At 39.1% G+C, this 13877-nt stretch overlaps 1 protein-coding gene across 1 annotated transcript in view; it reads left to right on the top strand.

The window, feature by feature from the left end:
• Positions 1-13877, top strand: part of Prkacb (protein kinase cAMP-activated catalytic subunit beta) — a 58288-nt gene that overhangs the window by 22785 nt on the left and 21626 nt on the right. Inside the window, 4 exon segments of the mRNA XM_042054161.1 lie at positions 4399-4460; positions 6264-6392; positions 11542-11640; positions 12543-12625. Coding sequence (XP_041910095.1) covers positions 4399-4460; positions 6264-6392; positions 11542-11640; positions 12543-12625 — 373 coding nt within the window.

The following is a 13877-nucleotide window of genomic DNA, read 5'->3' as shown; positions in this document are numbered from 1 at the left end:
CTCCCTCTCTGCCTCCCAAGTGCTGGAGTCAAAGGAGGGCGCTACCATGCCCAGTCACCTGTAATTTTAAGGAAAATTAACATGAAACAAATGTTGGTATCAAATAGTAGTTGTTAGTTTCATTTCTTGATACTTTGAATTGTATTATTTGAATATATGCAGTCAAATAAATGAGTCTTTACATTAACATTTTATTTCTATAAATATTCTAGAAAATGTATATAAATGACTTTATTCTAACATGCTACTACTTTATGGGTATGTTTTAATCACTATTTAATTTATTTTATTTTTTTGTACACAAGCTTCCTGTTCTTCAGACGTATCTGGTAGGCAACTCTTTTTTCAATAAAACAAGTGTTTACTTTAAAACTTTCTATTCATTTGTTTGTAATTTTTTATTATTCTCATAGTTTGATTTTATTATTTTGTCTTAATAAAATATTTTTATAATGAAGAAAATTATTTGATTAATTTTATGTTGGATTTTTATAAGATCATCATCTAGGTGTTGTAGTCCTTGTGTGATGTTTTACAGATAATGAATAGAACTCTCTGAAGAAGAAGCCAGAAGACATGGGCTGTGTATCACTTAGGATTATGATGTGTGGCTTTTGAAAAGATACAGTGTTAGAGATTTTGAGTGAAACAATTGATGTTGTAGTTGTACGTTTGTCCCAGGAAGTTTATATTTGGTTGGTTGTGTTTTTTAATATATTTGGACTGAAAGTGGTCCTTGCATTGTGTGAGGTGTGCTGAGGAGATGAGATGCGTCTCCTTGGAGACTCCAGAGTTCAGCATCTATAGCAGCATTGTCACGTTCGCATGCTGCACATGAGATGCTCATGATCACATCCAGCAGGTAGACCTTTGCCCAGTGTGACTCACAATGTGTCATGGTGGATAAGCAACTTTCAAGCCTAGCAACACCATGTGAATTTGTTCATTGTCACCACTGAAATATTCTCGTTCATTGTAGAGCTGCGTGAATTGCATAAAATTACAGCATACTTGACATTTTAGTTAAATTTCCTGATTAAAATGAGCTTTAATCTGACTTTCAAGTTGTGACTTGTTTTCAAGTAATGTACGAAAATATCAGTGTGGTGGAGAAAGTGATAAGAAATGAGATTTTTCTGTATTTGTGGAAATGCGGAAACCTGCCTCTTGTTGCGTCTTTCTTCATTCCTTGGCCAGGTGAACAATGAGAACCACTCCTGGGTGAGCTTATAGACTCCTTCGCTATGTTCTTCTAGAGTGCAACCTGGCAGACCAGAGATGACCAAAACTGAAGAGAAAATAATTTCATTTGTATAATAAGTAAAATCGTGAACGAATAAATTGGATTTTTGGTGTGCCCTCTTTTGTATCTAGTTTGCTCCATTATTAAACAACACAGAACAAAATGTGCTTGAGAAACCCCTTCCTTGAAGGCTTTTCTAAGCGTAGCTGTTAGACACTCTGGAGCTTTGCTGACTGTCCCTGTGATCACAGAGCTGGAGCCACTGTTCCTGTTAGGTACCAGGTTCCAAAAACCGCACCAGCCTATCGCACTGCTCCTAATGGTTAGATCTCTGGACTGACTATGTATTAAAGCAGAAGAAAACTGAAGTTTGAGAACCTCACAGTGCACTGAATTGAATAGGTTACAGGACTACAGTGTGTGAGTCTGCCCGTCTTCCCCAGCTCTTGTTTTGTTACCTACTAATATGTCAATGGGGAGCAATTTTGAAAATTCCCATAGAAAAGCAGTTAGAAGTTAAAGCCACCCATATCTGATATAAAATCAGTCCATGGAAAATACATGAGGTTCTGGATTGTCTGTTGTTTAAAGATATAAAACATTTTATTTTTAGCTTGTCATAGGGCAGCTATTTTATTGAGAGTTGATTATATTTTTCTTTGCATCTAAATAGTGCATATACACAATAGAGATTCCATATTTGTACATATTGTATATGACAAAAGCATGTTTCAGGAACAGAGTCTTTATGGTATTTAATAATGTTGTAACTAATGTATCCTTAATTCTAAAGGGAAATGCCTTTATATGTTACAATGTTACTGAAACAACATTTTTACCAGTGCATATTGTAAATATTGATAATGGCTTTCCCATAAAACTTTTCCAAGCTGTTTACTTCCCCCAGCATGACTCGTCAATGAACTCAGAATACTGATGAGTATGGAGAGTATTTCAGAACACTTCTACAACATCAGATTAGTTGAGAATACTGAGTAGCATCGGAAGTCTTCCTCCTAGCTCCTCACCAGGAAAGAAGGCGTTTTCCGGCTGTAGGTCTTTGTCCTAGACTCACGCCTCTCCCCGTGACCTCTTCTGTTTCCCTTCAGATCTGCTCACTGTAACACGGCAGGAGCCAGCAGGACACTCAAGGTTCTCTCTCTTTCTCCAGTCTGTCTGAATCCCACACAAGAATCTGGAGAGTTTACACCATAACTTACACAAGCTCTCTCTCTATATATATGAGAACTAAAATATTTTTCAGAAGAAATTAGAGATATATTTTCAAAATCACCAAGTGTAGTGTGGTTTCTCAGGAGCCACAATTTTATGTTCCAACATGTTTATTTAATTTAGCTTACAGCCATCTTTTCCAAGTCATGACCATGCGCAGGCATCTCTAGTCCATGGGAAAAAAAACAGACAAACAAACAAACCTTATAGAGCCTGCTTTCTTGCACCTAGGATGAAGCTCAGTGGTGGAAGATCGGCCAGCTATGTGCTCCTGGGTTGGAATCCTGGGGCTCAAACAAAGCAAACCAACGCTCTTCGGCTGCAGCCAGTATACTGACTGTTCAATATAAAATATTTTATTTTGTCGGTTTTCATTTTTCACATATACATATATATGTGTAAATTATTTTATTGAGAACTAATTATATTAGTCTTTGCATCTAAATAGTGCACATACATACATACTAGAAATACAAAGATCACACCATCATCCAACTGAATTAGGTCACGTGTTGATTAGGCGCAACTGTTGGTACATGAGGATCTTAACTTTGAAAGTTAATTTTCTCTAATTTTTTCAATAGATGTTTTGGAAATATTGTGTAGTGCAGTTCTTAGAAAGTAGTAAAATGATCCTCCCAGAAATGCAGAAGCCACTGTTCTTTTAAAAAACTGTCTGTCATTGACGCTTGTCATCATCACGATGTTGAGATGGCAGAACAGTTAGATGCCAAGCACCATTTTGGTCTGTGCTGGTTGGGGCGGGCCAAAGGTATACTGTAGAAAAGGTGTTGTCTTTTGTTTTCATAGTTTGGTTGTTTGTTTGCTTGAGACAGAGTCCTCTTCTAGTAGGCTTGTTTTCCTGGGACACACTGTGTAGTCCAGGCTGTCTGAATACACACTGCAGCTGCTTCAGCCTCCCGCATGCTAGGATCACAGACCTGACCGACCATGTCTAGCATGCTTTCGGCTCTGGTCCAGGCCATTCAGTGTTTCTGAAGTCGTCCCCATCATCTTACTGTTTCTGTGGCTGTCAGTTCTTCTCTATCCTTTGCTCCTGCATAGAGTCAGACAGGGAAATGTCAGGAATCTGCTGAACAAAAGAGAAATAGCAAAAGGATCTTGTATAATCTGACTGTATTTTCATTTTTCACATAAAACATAAGAATATATCAAATTGTTAAAATGTTCAAGAGTATTTGTTTCTAAAACATGGAAGTTTGTTTTCCAGCAGAAGCCCTTGTTAGTGAACCTGTGGGAGGCGTGTGTAAATGGATCCTCTTAAATGACTCAGTATAAATGCAGCTGTCATTAGCCATTGTCTTAACACTGGCTTTTATTAGGCCTTATTTTAATGTAAATTTTAAATCAGACATTCAGTTTAATTTTCTCTACAAGTTCAGAGCTAGTTTTTGAAGTAGTTTGTATTGTTGTGGCGTTTTGTTCCATTCGGGTTTATGGGTTTGAGGATCCGGTAGCTGTCAGTCTGTGGTTTCTCCTTTGCTCTCTGCCGGTAGAGACCACAGATCTAAGCACAGATGCTGTATCTGGAACCGCCCTTGACCACAGCCAGCTGTTCTCGGAATGCCGTAGACCAAGACGTGAATATCCTCAGCTTATGTTTCAACTATGTTCATACTCTTCCAGCTTATTCATGGCAGGATTTGCCTTGATTGGCATCTTCTACACGACTTTCAGATATGTTTCCTTGGAAATTGTTGTTATTGGGCTTGAAGTTGCCAGAGTGGTCCCTATGTAGAGCAATGCTCAAGGCTCTTAGACGTTGGAGACTCTTGATAGCTCCCTGTCCTTACGACAGTTGCTCACATAAGGATATTTATATCATCTGTCTTCTTAAATGTGAGATAAGCATTCTTTCAAGACACCATCCAATTTTCTTTTCTTTTCTTTTTTTTTTCCAGTGAAAGAATTTCTAGCCAAAGCCAAAGAAGACTTTCTGCGGAAATGGGAGAACCCTCCCCCGGTAAGGAAGCTGTGTTTTCTATACTAGAGACACCTGTGTGAAGTGAAATCACAATCCTTCCTTAATTTATTGCTGCTCCAGAAAGTTTAGTTTTTAAGTGTTGTTAGTAAGCATATACAATGGTGGGAATTCCACCCTAATGCAGTGATATCATCTATTAATTGGCAGTCTTATAGATACCGCCATTGAAGAAGCAACCCGCTTCTTATAGAATCTCTAAAGGGCAGGTGGGTGGTTGCTGTTATTTTGTTTCTGGAGCACTCCTGAGATTTGAACGTAGCGTCTCACGTATCCTTGGCAAGTTCTCTACCACCAAGCTGTTTGCCATGACTATTGTTAAGTTTTGATACTAATTCCAATTGCTATGATACAAGCTCAATATTTTCTGAAACACTAATTTTTAGTTATACAAGTTGGAAATATTAGAAAGGGGGCAAGGGAGGAGGCGTTCTTTTTCATATGAAGAAAAGCAATGATTAAACATAAAGAGATGTTTTGTTGGGCACTGTTTGTTCCCATTACTTGAGGGTGACTGTGTTAGCCATTGCAACCCACCTGTTTTAGTAAAATCAAAAATTAGATGTAAAACCACAAAGTTAATTCAATCAGAATTACGAAGACTTTTTTCTTTTTTGGTAAGAATTCCCACAAATGTAAAATGAAGAGTGTCATAGAATTTTATAAGCAAATGTAATCTTGCTTTCCTTCTGTAATGACATAACAAGACACTAGGATGCATCTGTGGATGGATGCACTTGCTTTACTGTGGAGATTAAATTACTGTGGTGCTCTCCTTCTGCTGTCCAGACCTGTCCGTACAAAGAGTCATACCCCATCAGGGTTTGCTCAAGCTAACCCAAGATTGATCCTTGGAAATATTTTTCTGAGGTTTTCATGAGACTCTTCATAATGAAACCTATTAAACAGATGGGTCAGCAATTACTACTTGTTGCTAGTACATAATTTGTTCCTAGTAATTTTCGTTTTGTTGTGGCAGGAACAAATTGAATGGATGCCTCTAATTCTTTGCTTCTATGCACTAGTCAAAGCCACACAAAGATGTCTGCTTATAACAAAACAGCTGTTCAAGGAAGAGAAGGATCTGATTATTGTTCTGAGACTTTAGCTTTGGTTCTTTGTGGAATGAAGACTCTGTTCTCCTTCCTGTTTTAGGTAATGCTAGGTTATTACAGCAGGGAGGAAGCTTGGGAAAGTTCTGAGGACACTGCCTAGTTCCATGGCCGTTCCCAGTTCCATGGCTGTTCCCAAGTCCTAAACTGTTAGCGAGTTTTACAGCTGTGTAGCTCTGCGGCTGATGCTGGTTGTTTGGCTCTCTCTAGTTCTGTCACATATAAAGACATGAAGAGCAGCCCTTTCCTCCGAGGCACGAGAACTGATCTCTCTGTTTTCATTTTGTACCATTATTTACAGGTGTTCTGTGACCATATACATTATTTGACCATGGCTTTGTAATTCTTAAAGTGTACAGATAGTTCATTAGCTGTGTTAGGACTTCACAGTGGATGAAATATGACCATTAATATTTGAATCGAGGCTTTTATTTCCTTCATTATTTTTATACTCCATTTTACAAAATTTTTCTCTGTTACTGGACTTTTGTTATTCAAAGGAGAATGTAGAGTGAGTAACCTGAAATATGAAGAGTATGTATGTGTTGTTTCTACATGGAGAAGCTACAAGTTAAAATTACCCACTATGATTATATAACACTGAGTCATAGTAATTGCAGTCCTGCGGGAATTTCTAATCTAAAGGTTTGTTTTAATCTTTATGCTTGTTTAGAGTAATGCTGGGCTCGAAGATTTTGAAAGGAAGAAAACCCTTGGAACAGGTTCCTTTGGGAGAGTCATGCTAGTGAAGCACAAAGCCACCGAACAGTACTACGCCATGAAGATCTTAGACAAGCAGAAGGTGGGTGCCCTGTGCCTTCAGGGTCGGCTGGATAAGCTGCCACCGACTCCTTCACCTAATGCTGGAGGTTGCTGCTTACATTTTTATTACTTAGTATTGCTATATGATTAATAGAGGTTTTGGTATGTAGGTAGTAGTTTTAATGTGGTTACTGTAGGTTTTCGTCTATGGAAACATGTCATTGCTATGATATGTTCTGGTGATAAAACATAGCTGTGTACACTAACAATCCACATATCCCATATGTGCAGAGCAAGCACCTCTCACGCTGCAGCCACAGACTGAACAGAAGCCTAGTGACTTAGCTTCATGTCCTATTTCAGTTTATAGCAGAAACAGGATTGGGTTTGGTCAGTTTAGAGTATCAGTTAAGTCACGGAAAAACTATAAAACCTTTATTCTATGTAAGACAACTTTTGGTATATTTCTATACCAATATGATAAATCAGGATATCAGAAATATTTATTACCTTAGATAGTAAGCATTTGTTTTCCTAGCAATCACTAACAGCTTAGGGAAAGGCATGGGTAAATATTGCTACATGTTACTTAGTTGTTACCTGACAGAGACTGACTTCTTGTCCTATTGGGATCCAGGTAGGAAATTGGTGGCAGCATAGTGGGGAAGTAGCCAGGGGACAGACATGATGGAGTAGCTGACATATGGGAATACAATGCCAAGGGACAGATGTCGCAAGGTAACTCCACCCCATGGTAATAGGTGATAAAAGAAGCCATACCTATAACTCTACATTACCTAATAGCCACATTTTAAGAAATAAAAGTAGCTGAAATTAATTTTAAAATCTTATTTATTTAATAGCTAATGTTTAGTACTTAACAAATATAAAATTATTGTGGTTCATACTACGTCTTCAAAACCTGTTGCGTATTTTACATTTTAAATGTTAAATAACCACACATGTGCCGGGCGGTGGTGGCGCACGCCTTTAATCCCAGCATTCGGGAGGCAGAGGCAGGCGGATCTCTGTGAGTTCGAGGCCAGCCTGGTCTACAAGAGCTAGTTCCAGGACAGGCTCTAAAAAAAAAAAAAAAAAGCTGCAGAGAAACCCTGTCTCGAAAAACCAAAAAAAAAAAAAAAAAAAAAAACCACACATGTTGGACACCATAGAGTCAGACTGAACCTTCATTTTATTGGAAACCAGATTAATCTTTCACATGAAAAGGAGATAATGGCTTACGCACCTAAAATTAAAGATATGATGCATACATCTAATTGGACACCTTTGGCATCTGCCTTCATTCCCAGAGTTTCTAGCCGTTCTTCTTGAAGCAGCAGTTCACTGACTCACTTCCTCTGGGCTCTGACCCCACAGTTCAGCTTCCTATGTGTCTCTGCCCGGGTCGCCAACTCCAGTGGACTCTGCTCCTCTTATTCGGCCTTTTCTTCCTTGGGGCATGTGACTGTGTAACATGGCACTGCCCCAGCCCTGAAAATACCACACCATCCTCCTGACCCAGCCCTTTGTTCTCCATGTTCTTCAAGGGTTGCTTCTCTCTCTCTCTCTCTCTCTCTCTCTCACACACACACACACACACACACACACACACAGCTTCCCACCCACCCACAGCGGTTATTCTCCACATAGATTCTTAGCCACCCTTTCTTGAGCTTTTGATTCCTATGCTGTCTGAGCTTGTAGCTTTCCCAGGTCATTTATTTCTTGTCTTTGTTCTGTAGATGAGGTTAATGGATCTCAAGGTTAGCAACTTGCCTGTTCATGCTGGTAACGAAAAGGCGAGAGGCTTCGTTTTCATCTTGTATTTGTAAACCTGCCATTACAGTGTTTATTAAATGCTGTCAGGAAGGCTTGTAAGATTATGTTATCTTTTTTAAAGAATTTATGAAATGCTTCACTTCAAAAATATTAAGAAGATAGTGATATTTACCATCTGAAAGTATTTGGAAAGACATTTTTAGCTTCTAGAAACCTGTCAAGTAAATTACCAAGGTGACTACCTCATGGATAAGTCATGGTAATAGATATTTCACAGAGGAATAACTAGATTTAATATCCATACTGCAGAATACTGGGTCTTAGCATAAATTAGTATGAAAAATGTTATATTCTGATTTTTTGTTTATTTAATTTACTTGAGGTAAGTAATAAAATAACAGGTCATCATAACTCTCTTTCTGCCAGTAAGTTCATATATATCATTCAGTTAGGTAAACTTAGCTTCTCCAGTCTTAGTGTACAAGGGGAATATCAATACAAAAATTAACGGTATTACTACAGGGTGTCAAATATTGCTTGGATACATATACACAAAAGCACAGGCAAACAGCAAAAACATACATACACGTGCAAATATATACGTGAGTGTGCACTCACACAAACATGTAACACATATGCAGCTGTGGTATCAGTGACTCTTCACAAGTGTATGAGGCATTGGTCTCCCTTTTAAACTAATCACCTCAATTTCCCCAGCGTCTGACAGCCAGTAAGCTAAGCCCATGTGCAGGCCAAGGTTTATCTGATTTCTGTGCCTTATTCCTAATTCATTTTCCCTTCAAAACACACCCTTATCCCCAGGATCCTTTCTTCTAGTCCCTTTGATGCCCAGTTAACACCAGCCAGTCTTTTATAGTAACACCATGACTCCCCAGCCCCAGACTTTTTACTTCTGTTTCTCTTCTTCTCCAGATGCTTTCTCACCGTCCCATAGCTTTTCTCTGACTCATCTGAAGGCTGCTGACATTAGTAAACGGAGACAGAGTTAAGCTTGTCCCTCCTATTTCCTAACCTGTCATGATTGTCTCCCAAACTCTATTACCTCATGCTGTCCACATGGCCTGTGTCTGCTTCTCTGGCTTGAAAGCTGACTCACAAAAGGATACAGTGATTTTTCTGGGCGTGGGGGGTGCTGTACAACCTATGATTTATTAATAGCCCCTCTGATGTTTTACTTGAAATACCAACTGGTGATCTCTCAGTGCTTTTGCACCAATGTATTTGAGCTAATATACATATTAAAGATAAATTCTATATGAATTTTAAAGATAAAATATGGACTGTATCCCAAGGAATATTTGTAAAGTTTTCTCATTGTTTACCAAATTTTCAGAAATGCTATCCTTAACTGTAGCTTGCTTCCGTTCGTGTGTTTCTTCCTTTGGGGCTGGTTCTGGGGATTAACCTCTACCCAGCTTTTCCTTCCATGTCTTCTGAGCCTCTATTCTCTATCCATCTTCTACACTCACCTCAGCGCTTTTCTGTTTGAGTTATGGTAACAGCTGACTTGTTTTGTGCTGTTACTGTGTACCAGGCAGTAGAGTAACCGTTTGCCTGTGATGTGTCCCATGACCACTTTTAAAGCATCGGAATTTTAGAGATGAGGGTTCTGTACTTGGCCTCAAGTAAGCAGTTTCTCTTCTGATACCTGATTCCTTCTGACATCTTAGTTCTCATTTGCTGGTCATTGACTGAAGCAAAATTAATGAAAACTCAGAGACAGAATTTGAGGTTCAACCTGAAGGTCAGAAAAATAAAACAGCCAGCCACTGACTCTTACCTCTCTACCTCAGTCTGAAAATGGCAATCCTGCCTCCAGGAATCTCATTCTGAGACTGAGAGCTGTCTTCTCCTGTTTTATAATCCTCTCTAGGGCTGGGATTAAGGGCATGTACCACTACTATGTCAAGCTAGTGTGGCTACTGGGATTAAAGGTGTGTGTCATTGCTGCCTGGTCTGCAAGGCTGGCCAGTGAGGCTGTTTTACTTCTCTGATCCTCAGGCAAGCTTCTTTTATTACAATATAAATGAACTATCACTACAAGTCACATATTGCTGTTTGCATATTCAGCCATCCTTCAAGTAGATCCCTTGCAATGTGAAAGCAGACATTTTCTTACCCTGTCACATAGGTGTCTTTACTCATGATTTATATGTAGTAGATGATCATAATTAAAAGTGAATTTGTCTAAGTAGTTAACTTTTTAAAACTTTTTCATTAAGAATTGGATGAACATATGCCTTACCAGTTCTGCTATTTTGAATAATGCCTGTTCAATCATTATATCACATATGTATATAGTTGGCTTAAGTTCATGAGACAGATAATGTCTTTCTTGTGGTTTTTATTACTTATTTCAAAAACTAACACAGATTTTATGCCTAGTTAAAAACCTGCTGTATCATAAAAATCAGACACAAAGAAGCATAAATTCCCCAATTGGTGTCACTTAAGTGATTCATTGTGATAGTTAGTATGTGGATAGTAGTGACCCAACAACTTCATTGTATGGACTTTAAAAACTAAAGAGTTGAAGTAGCATTCCAAGCACCCCAAAACTGGTTGAAGGTCTAGGCTAGAACACATATCTTCTGGCTCCCGGTCAGTCAGTCATTGTTCAGCAGTGTTCACCCCGTTCTTAACAGTTTGACAGTCTCTGGCTGGGGCCAGTACTCTTCTTCAAGTCCAGGTGACTGACATCTGTGATTGCCTCACCTCAGGAGTACGCCTCTGGCCTGGAAGAAACACATGCATTCTCTCCACCTCCCTAAGCCCATCTGTTGTGTGACCAATCCAGTGTTCATTTGTCCTGAAGATCATATTTCTTCCATATTCTGCTCTGTGGCTATGCAAATTGAACCTTTAGAGTTTAGCTATCTTTCTCCAAGCACAGTTTGAACAGCTTATTCACATTTGCCACTGTTCCACTTTCTCAACTTTTGACTTTTCTTTCATCTTTAATTTCCTGCCACTGAGCTGATAAGTGATTTGATCGTGTCATTAGCAGCAAATATTTTCACATAGTAGCCTTTAAAGCAATATAGGTCTATGTTTTTTTTTTTTTAACTTTGGTCCTTAACTTGATTTATAGCTGACTTTTGTGGGGGGCAGTAGCTCACTGTGTAGCCGAAGCTAGCCTTGAACTTGCGGTAGTCTTAGTGTTGGAGTAGCAGACATGCATCACCACAGCTGGAACATTTCTCACCTTCTGAAGACCAAGGCTGGGATTCTTTTAGGTTGTAAGCATTTGACTCTTATCAGCCTGGTTGATTATTTTCTTTATTGAAGTCGAGTAATGGTGATTATCCACTGTAGTAATTATATGAAAGCCTTTCTTTAAGATGATAATAGAAATGCGCTAAAGTCTGTCTATGTATTCTCATGTGCAGGTGGTTAAGCTGAAGCAGATAGAGCACACTCTGAATGAGAAACGTATACTACAGGCGGTGGAGTTTCCCTTTCTTGTCCGATTGGAGTATTCTTTTAAGGTTAGTTGCCCTGCTGTCTAAGGAAGATCTTTTCAGTCAGATGTGCCTATTGACATCTGAGACTAATGGAACTTGAGTGAGATGTGGGAACTAGACAGGGAAATGAACAGAATTTCTACCCGGAGCAGGTGTTGATGATGATATGTGTGGTTTTCATGGGAAGGCCACACAAAACCCAACATTACAATGGTACAGGAGCAGGCATTTTGTTCGTCTGTCTTAGGCTCCGTTCAAATGAGGATGCTGAACATTTCTGCATCTCTTAAACCCTTCCCATTATGAGTTGGACGTTTTTCTTCATGCAGTAATTTATATTCTGGAACTTTGTGGTTTGGGGTTTTTGCTGTTATTATTTTACAACCAGGGAGATGAGCCTCTGTGCAGGGCTCATGAGTCAGACTAAGTGGGGAGGGTGGATCCTTTAAACCCAGGCCTCCTCAGTTCCTTAGAATGAATTATAACTTGGTCTTTGACCTGCTGAATCATAGGCAGCGTTTTGGTTTTGTTTAGTCCTTTGTTCTCTAAATGTAATAAAGCTTTATATACTTAAAATATTAAAGCCATCTATCTCACAAACATAAGATGTAAATATTCTTATTAGCTCTTCCAAATTGTTTTTTAACGTTGTTATTGCTTTGCAAATGCTGTGCCAGTATGTCATAGCTACAGTATTTCATTATTCAGAAGTTAAATGTTCCCTGTAAGAGCAGGGACAGCGAAAGTCTTGCGCGTCGCCGTGGCTGGAATACGAAGGGGGTGGAGATGCGTGTGGGAGAGCCGGAGCACTTCTGTGATCTGTCAGATGGATTTGACTTTGCCCTTTCTATTTTAACATGCTATCATCTTAAAAATATTTTTACCCAGATTTTATAATTGGTATTTACTTGTTTCTTTGTTCATAGGATAATTCTAATTTATACATGGTTATGGAGTATGTTCCTGGGGGCGAGATGTTTTCTCATCTAAGAAGAATCGGAAGGTTCAGGTAACTCTGACTCCTGTCTTACTTCCTTGATTCTTCCCATGCTGTGTTCACTTTCAGCCAGGATATACAGATTTCATTAACTGTATTTTATCCATAGAAAGTATTAGGTGGAAGCATTAATAGGAGGTTATAGCATAGATGAGCTTTAAAATCCAAAGGAGAACAGGATGAAGCCAGTTAAATATTCTATCACTGGTAAGTATTGTGAGATGGTTTAAAGAAAAAAAAATACAAAAAAAAACTTTAAAATACCGACATATATTGGACAAATAGTAGTATCTGAGGCATATGCTAATATGTGCTGTGTGCTTTATAATATCTAATGACAGTCGCATTTATGGTGGAAGTTTGAGTAAATGTGGGTATGAAAATGACAGTGACGCAGCACTGAGGAGGCAGAGGCAGGGGGATATCCGTGAGTTCCAGGACAGCCAGGCCACATAGAGAAACCAGAACAAAGAAATGAGTCAGTCAATAAATGTTATGATGATGAGATTATATTATAAAGCTTTTGTTATGTTGCATTTCTTAAATACATGCACAGCTTAAAGGCTTTACAATGTACTAGGTTATTTCCAACACAACCTTCTGATAGTTTTATCTGTGTACAAGGCTCATAGCTGCTACCAGATATTAGTAACCTTCATAAAATGAACCTAAATTTAAGACCATAACCAGTTTCGCTCAGTATTCAGAATTCAGCTGAACCTAAGTGTGAGGTCCCCGGGGACTGACGACACACTAGGCTGGTCACAGAGTTGGGCTCTCACAAGAGAAGAGCAGGGAGGCAGCCATTCCTTGAGTTCCCTGAGGCCTCAGCAAAGATTGCATTTATTGACCTTTAGTGTAAGGGGAACCTTCTATCTGGAGACGGTAATGAAAGTGGCTTCTATTTGTTTGTGATAGTGTCCTTTTACTTCCTGTTTCACTTCCTTCCTGTCCCCTATCTAAGAGTCCTAGAGTCCTCGTGTTCCCCTGTAGTTATCCCATGCTCACACTAACCTGTCCTAAAACACATTGCTTCCTTTTCTGCAACCACTTATAGCTACCCCATCTTTCTTTAACACACCACACCGTGCTGTAAAGAAGGTAGACTGATTGAAGTAGTTGAATAGGATGCTGTCTTTCCCGAACTCTCATGTTTGTGCCATATGAGCCCTAGGCCTTCCTTGTTCTCCCCCAGGGAAGGCCAGAGAGTTTAAGTCATTGCAACTGTGACTTTCTTCAGTCTAGTCAGTCACCTGAGTCCTGA

Source organism: Arvicola amphibius, chromosome 14 (assembly GCF_903992535.2).
Source record: "Arvicola amphibius chromosome 14, mArvAmp1.2, whole genome shotgun sequence".
NCBI classification, from domain to species: Eukaryota; Metazoa; Chordata; class Mammalia; order Rodentia; family Cricetidae; genus Arvicola; species Arvicola amphibius.
Note: the sequence above shows the minus strand (reverse complement) of the source record. Positions and strands in the feature narration are given on the sequence as shown.